The following is a 19,378-nucleotide window of genomic DNA, read 5'->3' on the forward strand; positions in this document are numbered from 1 at the left end:
CACGGTCCACGACCACAGTTTCACACACTTACACTTTCATGTTTAAATTGTTTACGGTAAATTAAACTATATCAAAGGCTCTATGTCTGATGGACGGCCCACCAAATTCTTTATCAAACTATAAAATGTGTAAGTTTTCCAGCTACACTGGCCACTGCTAATATGATTTGCCGGGGACGCCATTTTTTTATCGATAAAATATTGAAGAACATTTCGTCAAAGGATAAAACATTAAAAACGTAAAAAAGAATATTTATTGTATGGAAATGATTTTCTGAATTACTTAAAAATGTGTTTCGTCTGAAAGTATGAAAGCAAGAAGAATAGCATTTACTACTTATCGGAAAGTATTTCGTTAAATGTCGTTCTGTGACCTTTATCGTATTATGTTAATATTGGTATTGGAAGCGGTTATAATATAGTTCAGAACGAGTTTTTATTTTTTTTGATAATAAAATAGAAATATTTTCACATTTTCAATGAAGGTAGGTATGTTATTTATTGGTTCTTCTTTATTAGATAAAGTGCATTAAAAATCTAATATTAATATTCATAAGGCTGCGTATTTTATTTATTATTAATTCTAATACGGAAAAATTTAATTTAATTTCAAAAAACAGCGTACGTTTGTGAATAATATTGAGCAATAATATAATATCAACATATAATCCGTTATAATCAGTACAAAGTGTTACACTAGTGCACTATAGCTGCATAACCCGACTTCACCTGGGAAAAGATAAACAAATATAAAATACGGCCCTATAATAGGTGTATTTCGGTTTTATCGTGTAACTTAGTTCACGGGAAAATCAGCGTCGGTGTATCTCGATTTGTGAACTAATTCAATCGAGATGGCAATTCATATGTGGTAGGTTGGTATAGCACTTAGTTGATTTTTGAAAGTGGTCAAACTACATTTTCCTTATATCCCTAAAAATAATCTCTGAAATGTTCGTAAACATCAGTGGTACATATTTAAATATAAAAGCTACAAACATATATTCATTTTTATATAAATAGAGTATAATATAAACGTCTCTTTTATTTGTATAACCAAAGTCCACCCTATATATAAACAAAAACGAAATTCTTGTGTGAGCTACCCTATGGCAACATATTATATGGTTTGAAAAACGAAGCTATAAACACTCCCTGAGTCTCAAGGAATATATGCTCAACATTTTGTGCCGATTTATTCAGCAATTATTTATACGCTTAAAGAATAGGAACATTATAATATTAAATTATATTCAATTTATAATCAATTAAGTTTAGAATTTAGACAATCCAAGCGCAGTGATGAAAAAATTACTTTTATTTTATGTACAATTTACTTTAACATATCAATCAAAATGTGATTTGCGTTAATAACACAAAAGAAATTCTTATTCTTCAATGTTGACTATTCACAGACTATAATAATGTGTATTACTAGGTAATTTAAAATTTAAAATTAAAAACCGATTAAATCTTACATATTAATTAGTATTCTTGAACGGTGTCAGATTGAGGTAAACCTGTGGATTAACTCAAAAAAAATAAACATACTATTTTTGAAAATTCAGTTTAGAGTAGAATAGTGTTTTCGCAGTCTGATTATTATCTTACAAATAATAAATATAATACAAGGACTTTCAGCAAGTAAATTAATTCTTACTAAAAACTATAAAGATTACAAAATGGACGCATAATTAATAGATGTTTATTAAATATTTAAAATGTTTATAATGGCAAATTAAGTTTAGTATAGAAATAGTAGGTACGGCAGTAAAAATAATTAACATTTAGTTAAAATAAGGAAAATAATGATAATTTTACATTAAACTCAACTGTTTTACACAAGCTGTTGTATAACATCCATTATTTTTAAATGTAATTTTTGTACCTGATGAATACCTACTAAAAACTAATCTAGAACATTTATTTTCATTGTCTATAATAATAATAATAATTGCGTCAGTAAAAATTAAATTAAATTAGATACTAAAAATACGCGGTAAATTAAAAACGATACTTATGTAGTTATGTATAATAATGCTCTATATAATTATTAATTTATTAAATATATTTTCATTATGTTTTATTGCACGTTTTAACGATTTTAACGAACGCATATTGTAATCAAAACTGATGTAGTCTTAAAATATAAAGCGAATTGCTGGTTACCGTTAGAAATTAGTGTCAAAACTTTTAATGACGCTTATACTCCCACTTGCATTGGACTAACCCTGTAATTAATATTTTTCCGGTGACAATGTAATAACGTGTTATTAACAGTAAACCAAACATTAGAAGCCATTATGATAAACTAATTTAAGTCATGTATTAAGAAATTGTAACATAATATTTATTTTTCGCTTTATATTATTGTTATAAACTATTATAAGTACCAACCTTTGGGCTTTCACTCTATTTTCTATTGATTATTAAAGTATATATAATATATTATATATAGATGATAAATTATAAAAGTAGACAGAGAATATGCCTCTAAGAATTGTATATAACATGGATAGGTACTTGTTAAAAATACTTTTTATAAGTATTTTCAATAGATATTAAAATACTCGATTGAAAAAGTAATTTATAATTATTTTAATATACTTTACAATATGTATTTAATACAAATACAAATGCATTCATAAAGTATTTAAGTAGTTTACATTTACTGACCCATTATGCAAGCTTTTTTATTCTCATGTCTGGTTTTAGGTAAAATAAAAATGATTACAATTTATAAAAATTTTGCACCCATACCTGAATATTAAAACTTTATAGTTATTAGTTATTTAAGATACGCTATTATTATTAAATCGTCATCGTCGTCATTCTCCTTCAAGACTTTACAGGTGTAAACAGGTAAGTTCGAACACCCCTTCACACCACCTCCCTTGTATCCACCACAGTGGGTATTTCAATTGAGTCAACGAAAAACTTTCTGAAGATAACAATTAGTTCATCACAAACATCCGAAGTGACAACAGTTTTAGACCTATGGATAGAGGAAATAAAAGGATATATCTATAGATAATGGCTTTATATGCAAAACATTGGGTATATTATAGGTACATAATAAAAATACAGACCTCAGCAAATGGTAGAAAGAATTTTAAAGAATGCGGAGTTGGTTACTATTAAGATTCCCCGTAACGGCTCTTAACTATTTTTTAAACCTATATTTCATGAAAAAATGAACAATTTTCAAATAAATAATGTTATAATCATGTAACTGTTCAAATGTTATAAAATATATTCTGTAAAGTAAACTTGAATACGTCATACACAAATGCATTTTTCGATATAAACTAAATTTCATTATGACGAATGGTGATGACTATAAGTATACTATTACAATGCAGGATTTGTTTTGCTAGCTCTAAAACGCAGGGTAATATTATGCGTCAAGTATTTTTAAATTTTGCTCCCCTCCCACCACTAATGGTATTTTAAATCATTTACGTATCTAATATATGATATCATATCATATAATTGGATGGACATTTAATATTTCATCTTAAGACCGCTGGAAAAATCGAAAGCGGCCGGGTGCCAATTGATTTCAGTAAAAATGGTCGTCATGACTGTTTTGATGGATATGTCAAACGTGGCGTGTCTCCGAAGACGGGCTGTGTTGACTTTGCGCCATGGCTTTTCAGATTACGGTGGTTATATTTAAATTTATAATATATGTAAGGTGGTTTTATAATGAAGTCGTAGAAAAACAAACAATGATCTCATTTGTGAAAATATAATAAACTAGTGCGGAAAATAATATGAAATATAAAGGCTCAAAATACACATGACATAAATTCAAGGGACTCGACATCCGGATTGATTTGATGACGCTTGTGTTACGATGACAAATGTCGTACATTCTACATTGTTGAGTGTCTAATATTTATAGTTTTCAGATGTCTATCACCGTCTGTGGATCTGTACCTACGTGTAGTCCTACGTTTGAGACATAATTGATTGTCCTGGGTATAACATTTATATATTTTATAAATGGTTTTTGTACCGATATTATAATATAAACCTAATATAATAACGTATCTATACCGTATTTATGACCGCCAAAACATTTTTTTGTATTTAATATACTTGATATATAGTTTTAAAATATCATTAGTTTATTAGGGATCTACGGTTTTAGTACAATTTATAATGTCTTATGATTCGTCTAAACTCACAAGCGTGCAGATATTGGAGATGAAAAATTGATAAAGTTAATTATTTTTATGTTACAAACATTTTAAAAGTTATTACTCATACATTTCCGTTAAGGATTCAAATTGTTTTTCACGTTTTTTTTTTTTTAAATCAGGTCACGAGATGAGGAAATAATTACCTAGCAAGTGGGCCGGCGTGTATGAGAACAAATAAGGTGAGACAGAGTGTATTCTATATACAATATATTGTATGATACATAATTCAATGGCTGCGATTACGAAAGTTGTAAAACAAAATAAAAATGTTTCAGAAAACCATTATTGTAGTTTTCAATTTTTTTAAACGTTATATACATTGTGAAATTGTGTTAAAACTTAAAATGTATATTTTTGAAACATTGTGACTTTCGAATAAAGAATAAATAAATGTATTTAGTTTTTCCAGGTAATCGAAATACTTTTAGTCGTATGTTTTGATATTTTTTCTGACATTTGAAAAGACTTGTGAAAATTTAAAATTATATTTGTTTTCTTATTTAACATATAATGATATTATATCTTGAATGAAGTATTAAGAAAAATGATATTATAATATATTTTACTGGGTTTCATGGTATATGTTTTAAGCAAAAATAATATAGATTTAACACTTTACATTTGTTACAATATTGTAAATACATACATGTGTTTACTTTAGTTAACTAGTCTATACCATTTATGGTCATGAAACTTGCCTGACCGTAAATTACCCACGAAATGGTATAGGTAAAAGACACAAGTAGTGTACATTTCATAGTAAGTGTATAGGTTGTACAAATCAAAATCGATATAATAATTAACGAAATAACAGTAATCATGCTTGCGTGCACGCGCAATGTTATTATCTCGTTTGAGCAGTGGTTTTAAGTGAGAGTGCTATTGCGATAAACTGTCGTCTAATCTCTGATAGTAAATATTAGTCCACCATACCTGACCAGGGCAAGGCGCTCTTGTGTTGATCGTTTAAAGTATATTAATTATATTCAGCAGAGACATAATAATATAAACAGTACATAGGATTTCGTGAGATTGTTAAGTACATAAAACTGATTGAGTTGTAAGTCGTAACTGCTGGCTGAAAATATACTGACAATTATTTATTTAACGGACGGAAGTATTATTATGATGACAATCTAGTACTATACCAATACGGACGAATTCATTTAGTAATTTAGTAGTTAGTAGTATAAATCCATTATAGATGTAATGTTCATAAACATATTCATCGATTTGTGATGGAGTTATTTTATCCAAAACTGACGAGAAACGCACGTTATCATCGATGTCCGTGATAGTTCTATAATAATAAGTTATTATTAACAACAATATATATTGTTGTGGTTTTAAATGGGATTATTATACGTATATGGTATCAATGTCATCCGCTCATGTCGGATTTAAAGTGTATCAAATTGTATCAACAACGAACACGCAGGGAAGAAAAATTCGTTGGATTATAATACAAGAAATAAGCTCGTCTGCATGAATGTATTAATCCCTTAATTTTTCAATATATACACCAATGATCAACCTGAAATATCAGAAACTAAGTGATTTCTCTATACCAATGATCTATTGTATCACTGCTCAAAACAAAATATTTGAAAACACCGAATAATGATAACACTAAATCCCGCATTCATGCCGAGAAGGCGAGTAAGAAATGTCAACCTATTATGAGAATAATACTGACTAAAACCCAACCCAATGGGAACACAGGTATGTACATTTTATCTGCAAAACAAAGAAGCAATGCAATATAAATAAATACATATAAATAAATATATTATATAAATGTAAAATTAAAAGGCACCGAGAAAACTCAGAAAAATCAAAATACCTATAGTTGTCTTACAACACCTCAACTTGTCTTTAAAGACAGACTTATGTAAAAAAAAAATGGAACATAATGTACGTACAAGGAATAGTTAGGGATCTAATAGTAACCTCATAAAAATCACTTTCAAATACAATAAGAACTTCAGAACTAGCACTATGCTATTTTGTATTCAACAACGGAATACGCCACCCCCGCGTTGTCAAGGTCCAGCAATGTCAATTAAGTGAAAATTACTCTGAACTAGATATTATGTAGAATGATAACAGAGTGTTTTACACCCACACATATAGATGAAAATATAAATTTTCTTGGACATAGCCCCACCAGATATACGATGAGATTTTTATCATAGTCTGGACGTCATGTCGTGTGCACAAACAAGTAAACAACCTCTAGCCACATTTTATATGGAAAAGAACTTCCACAATTGCCTCTAAAATTCAAAAAAGCTTTCATTCAAATATCAAACTATTACAAAGACTTCTGTAAAACGAATGGGCAAAAAAATGGAAACAAAAAATACTCAACTCCCATATTGGGATATAAAGAATGGGCTGGCAAACAAACGAGATAAAACTGGAATTAATAAAAAATACTAAATCGACTAAAAACAGGACAGCAAGGCAGCTTTGAAAAAAATAAAATATACTTAGAGAAGAACGTTTTGTTCCAACTGTGAATGCGCGAGCGTGGGATTCTAACAATGAAACATTTTTCCATCTTTAAATTGTCCTAATAATTGAGACAGCTCCCAAACGTACCTTAAAATGGTGAACGACAAGTCGACACTAATTGCGGATCATTGGACCAGGGTTTAACGAACACGAAAGACGAATAAATATGTATTCATATTATTATTGCCATTATATTTATGCACAATACATTATTTTTTACCCCCAAAGTATAATCACATATACATTACATTTACAATATGTATACTGTTAACTTGAATTTAGTCGACGCCTTCCACCACATAAAAAATTTGAAATTTGATCGTTTACAGTTTCGTTAGAGTAAAGAAATCTCTCCAAATCATTCGAATCTTTATTATGCATATACCATATTCTATACATAAATACTATACTGTTAGATCACCCCTCGAAAATTATTCTTACTCTGGAGTAAATATTATGCGAATATAATATTAAATAAGTCACTTATGGCATTCATGAAGTCTTATTTATATAAATATTACTATGTCCTCAATACATTTCTAATTAGTATAATATTAAATTTTTTTTAAACAATTTCAATAATGATTTTTGTTTTGGACTAACCTTGTCGGTGTTAGTTGATGAAGTTTGAGTGGTGTGCGTAAGTCTTGCTTCTAAACTTCCACCTAATACGGCGTACCAACTTGACCCGATTTCCCCTTGTCTGTACACTGCAATAAGAAAAATTAAAATCTTTATAAAATAAAATAACACTTTTAGTTTAGTTAATAATTGGAAGAACAGGAAATAATAAACTTCGTAAAGTAAAGTGTTAAACTACGCACAGATTATTACTTAATACTTAGTTATTAACCAGTTAATAATATTATATTATACAGCATCTATTAATTTAACTCTATTTTTGGGCAACTAATAGGTATTTAGAAAATATAAAATTAAAAATAGATACGTCAGTACTATTATAGTATTATAAAACCAAGCTAATTTATTATAAAAATCGATAACTTAAAATGTTTTCGTTTATCGGGGTGTTGTTTATATAAGGTTATTTTGATGAAATAAGTATAATCATATAATTAACTAATAATTATATATATGCTGAATCAATAGTTTATTATTGTATCTCGTCTACCTATATAGGTTTGAACCGCATAGATGTGAAGAAAGACTTCTCACTTCGAACGTTAGAAAAAAAATTGACTTTGTGATAAAATATGTTTTGCGTTAAAATAACCACCTTATTTATAAATAATAAATAGACAATTATATACATATTATAATGTAAGAAGAGAATATTTTAAATACAAACTTTGAGTACCTACATTCATATTAAGTGAAAACCGAGGAAAGGACGTAGAAATCCTTTGAAATCGCGACTAGCGTATTATTATTATTATTATTATTGCGGTGTATATATGTACACACAAAGTACCTAAGTAATTGCCATACGTATGTAATATATTATATAGCAACACGCCCAGACGCACTTTACTTGTGGAGAGTGCTTTGCACATAGAATAGAGGTCAGCGTGCACGAGTTGTTGACATATCAAATCTAAAAACGATCCTTACGTCGTATTATAATATTATATTTATCAGTGTTTATAATAAGTAATGGCCATCTATTATAAGGACATAAAGTATTATTGTATTCTTCTTTGAATCGTATGTTTACTTAAATGTCGAAACTTTTTTTACCTTGTGGGCATGGCGGGTTTTTCACGTTGGTTACCCGAAAGTGGATTTTTTGCTTGAAATATATTATGTAGAAATGTTGTAATAAATTCATCAAGTGATAGTCGTTGTTGGTATAGATTGATTATTTATTTCTAAAAAGAGGATGTATTAAATATTTCAGGCACACTGGAAATTCCGAAATTTTGACACGCTTTGAGAACACTTTACTGCATCCAATTTCCAATCACTCGCAATATGTGCCATTTGAAATATTTGGAACGCATTTACTACCTCAGAACGTATTTGGCACGAAAAAAAATACCATCGTAAAATCAATAACTCCTCTTTGCTCGAAACCAATATTGTAATAGCTTATACCCACGATTTATCTAACGAAATGGTTTTAGGTTCAATTTCATTTTTACCATAACAATAACACTTTAAAGACACGTTACGCATTTTTATATCGATAGCTTTGTGCACCTACCAGAGAATTTGGAATGTACAACATTTTAATTAAAAAAAAACAACCTACGTGTATTGTAACGTTATATACGGTTAGCTGCATGCCGGTTACACAATTTGTTTTTATTATCTATACAGGATTGAGAAAATATAGGTTTTTTGGATAAAGATTTCGTGAGTACAACTCACGGAAATCAAGGTAATATTGTTAGATGTAACAGCACAAATAAGAAAACGAGCTTTTACTTTATCATAATTTGCTTTATAGACACCATCATAATATACAGATTTTTTCGATGTACTTACACAGAAATATCGAACTATTTGACAAACTATGACAAATCTGTATGCCACTTAATATCTAATGTCATTAAATTATTTGCCACGGAAAATTAAACTAAGTTAATTGAAAATAATTGTGTTATGTAATATAAAATTGTACTAATGACATAAAAAAAAAAAAATTTAAATAAAATCTTATTCAATGTGTTTTAAAATTAACATTTATAATGCGGTTGAGGAAATGCTCAGTCGACTATGATTTCTATAGCTGAAGAAAGTAATTTATATAAAACCATTCTAATGATATAAACATTAAAAACAATGGTTTTTATATACCTATATTATATAAAGAAATCAAATTTACATACAAACAAACAACAAACTTAATTACCCCTAAATTAAATCAAACAAATACACTTTGTGATTCTGAGAAGCGAACAGTTGAATATTGGTCTAACAACGGTCTGTTTTCTTTTGTCTTGCGACATTTATAATAGCAGATCTCCAAACTGATAATATGGTATTATTTATGTACAGTTATTTTTCGATTATTGTAGTGATTTTTGATACTTACCCATAGAATAACGGGAAAAATATGTATACTTATTAATATGTTATAATTATCATATATGCAAGTATTTAATATAGAAAGTCAACTGTCCTTAACATTTTGACAGTTTTTGGGTAAATCACAGAAAACATTATTTTTTTTTAATGCAATGAAATATCATCGATTTGAACTTGATAGGTATATTACATGACTGTAATATTATGATACATAAATCTTTACTTGGAAGTGGAAATCACAAATCGGGTGTCCCGTCATTTCATTGTAAATAATTTACCGCACTACAGTTAATCACAATAAAAATGCATCGTAAATATATTTATCGCAAATTACAGAAAATCTCGAGTTGAGTCCAAAAAAATGTTATCTTTTAAATTAAACATATGTTGGGAACGTGTAGTTATTTTTTACTACTTGAATTGGGCCTCCAGTCATAACACGTTGCAGCCTTTGAATTTATTGAATCGATTACTCTTAGGGTAAATTAGACTGAAATTACTTTCTTAAGTATCTTATTGGTTTACATTTTTTAAGCCAGAATAGCTGTTAGAATTTTTTATTTGTGAAAAAAAAAATAAGGAAAAATAATCCAAATATTAGCTAAAATAATTAAACAACCTACAAATCAATTTAAATATAATGAAAAAAAAATTTAATAATAATTTAAATATTTTATACATCAGATACACGTTTTTGGGAGACTTTCTAATCAACCTCTACATGGTGTCTTCTGAGCCCTGCGTAACAGTAATATGCTTGACTATCCCAACTTGAGTTTTCCAAAATAAAATGAAATAGGCCCAACTCATATCATAAAATGCGTCAGGATCACGCATGCTATTCTTGGATTTTCAGACCAAACTCGAGCTTATCTCAAATTACTACAGTATAGAATTTTAATATTAATTAATTAAAAATAAATAGTAATAATAATAAAAACTAAATTAAATCCTGAATGACATTTAAAATAATAATCAAAAAAATTAAACTTAAATTTCACAATATTATGAAAAAAAATTAAGGCTAACAACTTACAATACGTATATTTCAAACTTAAAACTTAAACTTTCAATTGCATTTTGTATGCCAAGGACAATATCTTATATTTTTGTATTATTATTATCATTCATTATTAATACATAATTTTTAATCTAGTGTCTCAATCTCGATACATTTTCTTCAGTGAAGCTTATTACTCACGACATAATTGTGGATTAGGACGTAGTGGTATTTATAGTTAATACAAAATATCATATTATGTAGTATTCGTAGAATAAAAAATAATATGTTTATATAAAATTGTAATATTCTTGTTCAAATGAAACCTAAAGCTCATTGTGCATGCTAAACTCGTAATTGTTTGCGTTCTAAAATAAATACAGTGTGCTGTTTCAGAAATATAACATACAAACCAGATAACTCTGAAAACAAACCAGAAACCTTTTTATCATTATAGGCATTGTCATTCGAACAAAAATATAAAATAATAATATTATAACATTGTTATGTTAACTATAATTATTGTAATGCTAAAAAGTATCGATTGTTTTAGTCATTTATAATATTGTGAATTCAAATTTCTAAGTAAGAATTTAAAATTATGTAACAAATTTAAAATGAAAAGTTTATATTTTACATTGCATAATTAAGATTATATAATAGATATTATATGATTCATATTATTATATAATGAATTATGAATGGATTTGTATACATTTTTTTTTTTTTGAGGGGGTATTAAATATTTTACTTGAAAAAACTACCAAAATAGTCACCGGTTAAGACAGTGTAAAACGTGAAATCTAAACCGGTCTATAGTTTCTAAGTTTTTCGTATATAAACAGTAATAATTTATTTTTATGTTGGCGACATGTTTTAATAATATTATTACAAAAAAACCTCCACGTGCTTCCGTGTAAAAAATGCTAAGTAAAAAACTCTTTTTAGCACTATAAAATTGTTGTATCATAATATCTTACTTGCACTCAATACTGTAATTATTATTATTAATTTGGCTAGAACGTTTTACAGGGATATAAAATGTAGAGGTTATAATATCTGACATAATATGACGTTTTTTAATATTTTGTGAAAAATGTTTCACCCGAGTAAATAATATTGCAGTAATGAGTATCTAATATTTTTGGTATATTAAATTGAGTACAATCTGACGTCACAACTAATTTATAGTACCAACTGTGAAAGATTATTTTTTTCAATAACTCTATCGTGTGTGTGTGTTGTTTTTTTTGTGATATCCACATTCGACTAGATATTACGTTCGACAAACCACACATATTGTACCGATAAATGTAGCCTAACCTAACCTATATTTTAGTTGTCACGCACATGTGCATAACATCATGACTGCACAAGAGACCAACTCTCGAAGAATAAGAAAGCCGCCGCGCGGGACATATTTTGCACTCGCCTGCCCACGACCCATTTGTTGGAGAATTGCGGAAATACGGAATAGTCGGCAGCCCCGTGTTCATGAAACCCAGCCATCGAGATTGTTTATTAAATTTTCACGCGTAAAAGTTGACACACTTTGCTTCACAACTCCACTTTGGTTTTCAATTTTTACGAAAGTGTAATCTGCACAATATTTCTGACATGGATGTTTGAAATAAATAGAGTCAGTGGTCTGTCATAGTAATCGAATCACGTAAAAAACAAGAAAACATACACGGTTTAAATGGGAAAACTGTATGGGATATATTGCACAATATTTTCCTTTGCCTAACTCGTGCCGCGACCGTGGGGTTGGTTGAAGAATAAATATTATTATTATTTTCAAACAGTTGGCCGGCGTGATGTGTAGGCAATTTCGGTACATTGGAGTGTAGTAGGTCCATCCCGTGTTACCAATAAATTAACTTATTTAACATGGAAATATTTTTTATCCTTAGTATATCGAATTTGTTTTCGTCACCAATGACACTTTTGTTAAATGCAAATTTTTTTATGTCTGTATTATTCGTAGTAATAAATAATATTGATTCTGGCTTATTTTTTTGTAACCACAAGACTCTCCAATCATATCAAATTTGCTATACTATTATTATGTAATGTATTATATTATACTCATAAGAGTCACCATAGCATAGTTCTATTAAAATATAAATCAAAATTATGAATAACTTGTACAACTGCTATTACTGCTATACTGTATATTTGTAAACTCTTGTTAGCCTATTTCAGAGAAAGCGTTTTATTTGTTCGAAACAAATAACAACAACATAATATATTACTATGAAGGTGAATACGTTTTCGTGTTATATTTTAAATATTTACTGAATAATATTTATTCATACTCGATGGTACTATTCGTTACATAATATTATATCATAATATTTGCGGCAGCTAATCAATACGAAATGTTTACTAATAATTTCATAAAAATAAAAGAAGTATTATATTTAAACACGTAATTACGTCACGGAACTTGAACACAATAATAAATTATCCTCGTATAATTATATGATTAAGTCTAAAGTATGTAAACATATATTATATCTTAATATTATAATTAAAGATAATATAGGAAGGTAATAAAATTATATTTAAAAACTCTGAACAGCTCATGATTTAGTGTATTGTAAGATAACATACAATTATCTGGGTCTTTTGTGGTCTTATACTTTTACCTCATTTCAACGAATTGTAACGCAAAGTTTTCCGCATTAGAAGCCCCCAAAGTAGTTCTTTTTTTGGTATGAAGAGGGTAATCAGCATCACCGGCTCAGCTTGACTCAGCTACGAGTGCCAAACACTCGAAATACGAGGAATTATAAAGCCCTAGGACATTAAGATCACCCAGGCTATTGTTTTCAATAATAGACCTCGTATAATACTTCTTCTTATCGGATTTGATGGCACTTTAGTTTTTAAAGCTTCAAAACACTATGAATTGCACCTTACCATCCGGGGCTTAACATTTGGACCAAAGATTTATTTTATTTATTTTTAAATGGAGTATAATTTACACAGATATAAAACAAAACAACGATCTGGGGCCACAAAAGAATAGCAATTTTAGAATATTATTCAACACCACAATAATGTAATCTAATATCTTAAGTATGGTCAACATCTAATTTTAAACAAAATTGTATGACAAATGTTTCATACGATATTTCTATTAAAATAAAAAAAAACAGTGTTTGTTTTATTTTTTATTTTTTTTTTTTTGGGGGGGGGGGGGGAAATATGAATTAAAAATATTCATAGTTACAGCAAAAAAACACACAGGTCATTATAAGTTTTCACAAATTATGTGTGAGAAGTATCTTTTAAATTCATCACTACGTTATACAATTTATATACAATAGTAGAAAATCTAACTAAACGATAAAGGTAATGCGTTTTGGCTTAAGTCAACATTTAATTGGTGTAACGATGGTATTATTGGTTTAACTAGGTAAAGTTACTGAGTTTATCTTACAACGTCCCGTTGATCAATTATACAGTTATATTTTGAACTCAATTAACGCTATCGTTTATCTCTTAAAATTCTATCGACTTACATTAGTACTTAAATCTTATAGAAAAGTTTGAATTATATATTTTACATTTAGGTAATAAAACATGATTACAATAAATAAAACGCAACATGTTCAAAAAATATGTAACACTATAAGGATGTTCAAAATTGTCACTAGTGCCTATACAGTATATTTGTATATTTATAACAGTATACAGTATGACTGTCGAAAAACATAATATATAATCTCAATATTATATTATTCACAATGAAAAATGGCTGATTATTAATTAATATGTGATATAAAAAACAGGGAAGTCACTGCTATATAGTAGGTTTCGAGCATAACTCGTCATTGAGTAGGTCACTGTGTATGAATGATAATTTATAATAGCGCAAAAGTAATAATTCATGTCAACCTATAATATTATTAATGAGTATTAACCGCTAGTAGAACGGGTAGAAGTTGTCAATACTAGAAGTTCATGCATAATATTTTAATCTGGTCAGATATCAATAATATTAACAAAGGCAGACTGTTATCAGTTTATGCTTAATTTTCTAACATCAATACTAATTCTGCAAGCGTCTTATTAGACGTAAATTTATTAGTTTAACGTTTAAAAATATTAACTCGACTTATTAGCTATAGTATATAAATATAAGTGTTTAGTTCAGATAACCAGTGGCTATACTAAAACTATAATGTGTTGCTTAGGATCATTGCTGGCATAGATAGGTTACCGTATAGACAGGATTGACAGTTAGACTGTTCATAGATTTATTTTCTTGTTATACATTCTAAGGACATTTACTTTTTACCTGCAAACATCAATTAGAGTTATGGCAGGATGGGTAAATTCACGATTTATTCAATGATGTTATAATTATAATAAGAACAACTAACAGAACATAATATTATTTGTATAATGTTTATATTATAAATTATTATATTTCTTGTATAGATCAAGAGTAGAACAGTGAGTACACCAATTTATTTAAAAAGTATGTTTTCCCAATAATGGTTTCAGATAAGAATGATCACTGATTATTGTATCGAAAATAAAAATACTACTCCATATAGTAAACATATAGTGGTAAATAACGTGTTTTTGCTTTAGAAAACCGTTTATAAATTAATAACACGTATATGGTGGATCAGCATTAATTTTTTGTTAATTTCAACCTGAGATGACATGAGTCCATTAGTCCAGTACGAGGAAAATGTAAAATACAACGGTCATCATGTAAAAATATTTTTTTATGGAATAATGTATATATTATAAGGTACTTCATTATAATTCATTAAAAACTAATTAATTGTTTTACTTTATAATTTATAGAACTTTGTTAATCGGAAGTTAGAGTGTCTCACTGTACTTGTAATAAATAATTCAAATAATATTTAATTTAAATTACTTTTTTTATGAGTGTTAATTGTTAATAAGTGTCAGCTCGAACGTACAGTTTTATGTAAATAATCATTAACCAAATCAATGACAGTAATTAATGCGTTTCACCTGTTAAATCACTAAACGCAGAACAGAGTGTTGGTACTTTAAACACGAAGTCGAAAAATAACTCGAAGCTTCTTTAAAATGAAATTTTGATTTACCATTCCAAAAACCACATCGTTTGACAGGTCTTATTTGCCAGATTACGATTAATCGAGGGATGCTTTATCTAAAAGAGTACACATTTGCATTAACCGTAAATTAATTTGTTCAAAGACGTAATGATTTTCTATACACTTGGTACAGCAGTCAAAAGGCTTCACTCTTTAACTTTGATAGTGGCAACTGGTGGAAAATTAGATCTAGTTTGTACTTTGAGAATTGAAATCAAAAGTAAAAAAAATCCCAGTACTTTTCAAAATAATCAGGAAAAACTAAAAGAAAAATCACGGGAAAAACGGAAAAATATTTTCGCAGACATTGCATTTTTCGACTTGGCTATGATAAATGTTTTGCTCGTCAGTAAAAAAAACTGAAATAAATATGACAATTTATTTAAAAAATATTTTAAATTATTATTATAATATAAATATTAAATCTGTAATAGTATACATATACGTTTTAAGTGGAGTATATTAAACCTTTGAACATATCAAATTAGAATATTTAGCAATAATACTAGGTATATAATAAATGATTATAATATATTAAGCTAAATTGTATAACTCTTTATAATATATTATTATAGAATTCAGTAGTTTCATAATTGTTTATGATTGTTTGTAAAAATATCTCACTCGGTTTCAAGTCACAAAGTGACAAAAGATTTATATCAAGTCGATAATACCATAATTACATCAATCTGTGGATATATAAATATTAGGTACGTAAATCAAAAACTCCACATGCACCGCGTATTTAGTTACAATAAAAGTATGCTACATAAATGCATGATTACTTAGACGAAAACCCTGATTTAAGGGTTAGGTTTTACAAATTGTCCGCAATTCTATAAAATTTGAAAATTATATTTTATATTTTAGTTTCTGCCTTAATTATAATTTTTTTCCACTAATCTACTGCCCGATACCTATTTTAGGGGAGGGGAGTATTTTATCAACAAAAATGACTTCACAGAAAAAATCTCATGCCTCATTAATATGTAAAATTTTGATATTTTTTTTTTTTTGAAAAGATGAAAACTTTTTTAGGTTTGATCAAAGCCCGAATTTTCATTTTACTTCAAATAGTGCTTGAAAGATACGTTTTAAAAAATAACAAATATTGCAAATTATTCAAATGCATATTTTAGCTTCTATAATTATAATTTTAAAAATTTTGTTTTTATCCGACCCGTAAAATGTTCTCTTGTTTTATATTAAAAAAAAGCGGATAAGTGGATGAAGCTTTGCTGTAGAGTAGGTTACAAGTGGGGTTGCTGTAATAATTAGCCGAGTTAAAATATTTTGAAAATTGTATCAATTGTATAAAATAATAAAATGAACATATTGTGTAAATTTCAAGTCTCTATAGATATTCGTTTTTGAATTACAAAAAAAAAAAGGTGGATAAGTGGATGTCGCTCTGCTGTACAGTAGGTTACAAGTGGGTCACTGTAATGGATGGTGTTAAATTTGAATTCAATGATATAATATCATTGTATAAGAAAAACGATTCTGAGCGAAAACGGTCAGTCAGCCTATGATATTACCAAGTATATTTGATGATATTATTGTGAATAAAGTAATTTATATATAACCTATTTACGTGGAGCCTTGTTTTAAATTTTAAATCCTTAGCCATAAAAGTTAAACATTTTATACATTTTTAACCACAAAATAATTAATAAATTATAAATTTGATAAATGTTGTCAAAATTTGAACTTTAAATGCTAATAAAAAAAAATTGTGCCTATGTATTTTTAATATTTTTCAACTGCTATTAAAACGATATATCAGGAGCCTTATATTAAATTTTCACGCTTTTTTACCCAACAAATAAAAATTTATTGTTATTTATAGAAAAAAAAACTAAAAAAATTGAAAACTGACAATGTCCGTAAACAGCTCAAAAAGAGTCAAAATATTTTCAACATTTTATGGTGTATAGAAAATGCTAATATGAACATTCAGTGAAATTTTCAAGTATCTACAGTCATTTGTTTTTTAATTACAATAAAATAAGAAAATTGTTACATGAGAAATCGAGTAAATATCAAATGTTGTAAAAATATAAATTTCAGACGCTCATAAAAATTTAATTTAAGTTTCTTCTAGACATTTTTTTTTTGATAAAGGTAGACAAACTTATGAGTAATCTTATATTACATTTTCAAATCTTAGATTTAAAAAGAAAAATTTTTATGAATTTCAACTCAAAATAATTTGCTATTTTTCGTGATTTTTCCGTATTTTGTCAAAATTTGAACTTTAAATGCTTATAATTAAAAACTGTGACTAAGGATTTTTAATTTTTTTCATCTGCCTTTGAAACAATAACCTAGGAGCCTTCTATTAAATTTTCAAGCTTTTTTACTCAACAGATAAAATTTTATTGATATTTATAGAAAAAAAGGTGGATAAGTGGATGTCGCTCTGCTGTACAGTAGGTTACAAGTGGGTCACTGTAATGGATGGTGTTAAATTTGAATTCAATGATATAATATCATTGTATAAGAAAAACGATTCTGAGCGAAAACGGTCAGTCAGCCTATGATATTACCAAGTATATTTGATGATATTATTGTGAATAAAGTAATTTATAAATAACCTATTTACGTGGAGCCTTGTTTTCAATTTTCAATCCTTAGCTATAAAAGTTGAACATTTTATAAATTTTTAACTACAAAATAATTATTAAATTATAAATTTGATAAATTCTGTCCAAATTTGATCTTTAAATGCTTATAAAAAAAAACTGTGCCTATGTATTTTCAATATTTTTCAACTGCTATTGTAAAAATATATCAGGAGTCTTGTATTAAATTTTTACACTTTTTGGCCCAACAGATAAAACTTTATTGATATTTATAGAAAAAAAAACTAAAAAAATTGAAAACTGAAAATGCCCGTAAACAGCTCAAAAAGTGTCAAAATATTTTCAAAATTGTATGGTGTATAGGAAATGCTAATATAAACATTCAGTGAAATTTTTATGTATCTACAGTTATTCGTTTTTGAATTACAAGAAAATAAGGAAATCGGTACATGAGAAATCGAGTGAATATCTAATGTTGTAAAAATATGAATTTAAAACGCTCATAAAAATTTAATTTGACTTTCTTGTAGAAATTTTTTTTTCGATAAAGTTAGACAAACTTATGAGGAATCTTGTATTAGATTTTAAAATCTTAGATTTAAAAAGAAAATTTTTTATGAATTTCTAACTCAAAATAATTTGCAAATTTTCGTGATTTTTCCGTATTTTTTCAAGATTTGAACTTTAAACGTGTATAAAAAAAAACTGTGACTAAGGATTTTTAATTTTTTTCATCTGCCTTTGAAACAATAACCTAGGAGCCTTCTATTAAATTTTCAAGCTTTTTTACCCAACAAATAAAATTTTATTGATATTTATAGAAAAAAAATTTAAAAAAACTGAAAACTGACAATGTCCGTAAACAGTTCAAAAAAAGTCAAATTATTTTCAAAATTGTATTGTGTATAGAAAATGCAAATATAAACAACCAGTGAAAATTTCATGCATCTACGGTCATTTGTT

The 19,378-nt window shown here is 27.6% G+C and overlaps 1 protein-coding gene across 1 annotated transcript in view; it reads right to left on the reverse strand.

Annotated features, from left to right (window-relative positions):
- Positions 1-19,378, reverse strand: part of LOC132940311 (rap guanine nucleotide exchange factor 4) — a 211,006-nt gene that overhangs the window by 91,296 nt on the left and 100,332 nt on the right. The window contains exon 3 of the mRNA XM_061007832.1: positions 7,329-7,435. Coding sequence (XP_060863815.1) covers positions 7,329-7,435 — 107 coding nt within the window. The remainder of the gene's footprint in view (positions 1-7,328; positions 7,436-19,378) is intronic.

Source organism: Metopolophium dirhodum, chromosome 3 (assembly GCF_019925205.1).
Source record: "Metopolophium dirhodum isolate CAU chromosome 3, ASM1992520v1, whole genome shotgun sequence".
Classification (NCBI taxonomy): Eukaryota; Metazoa; Arthropoda; class Insecta; order Hemiptera; family Aphididae; genus Metopolophium; species Metopolophium dirhodum.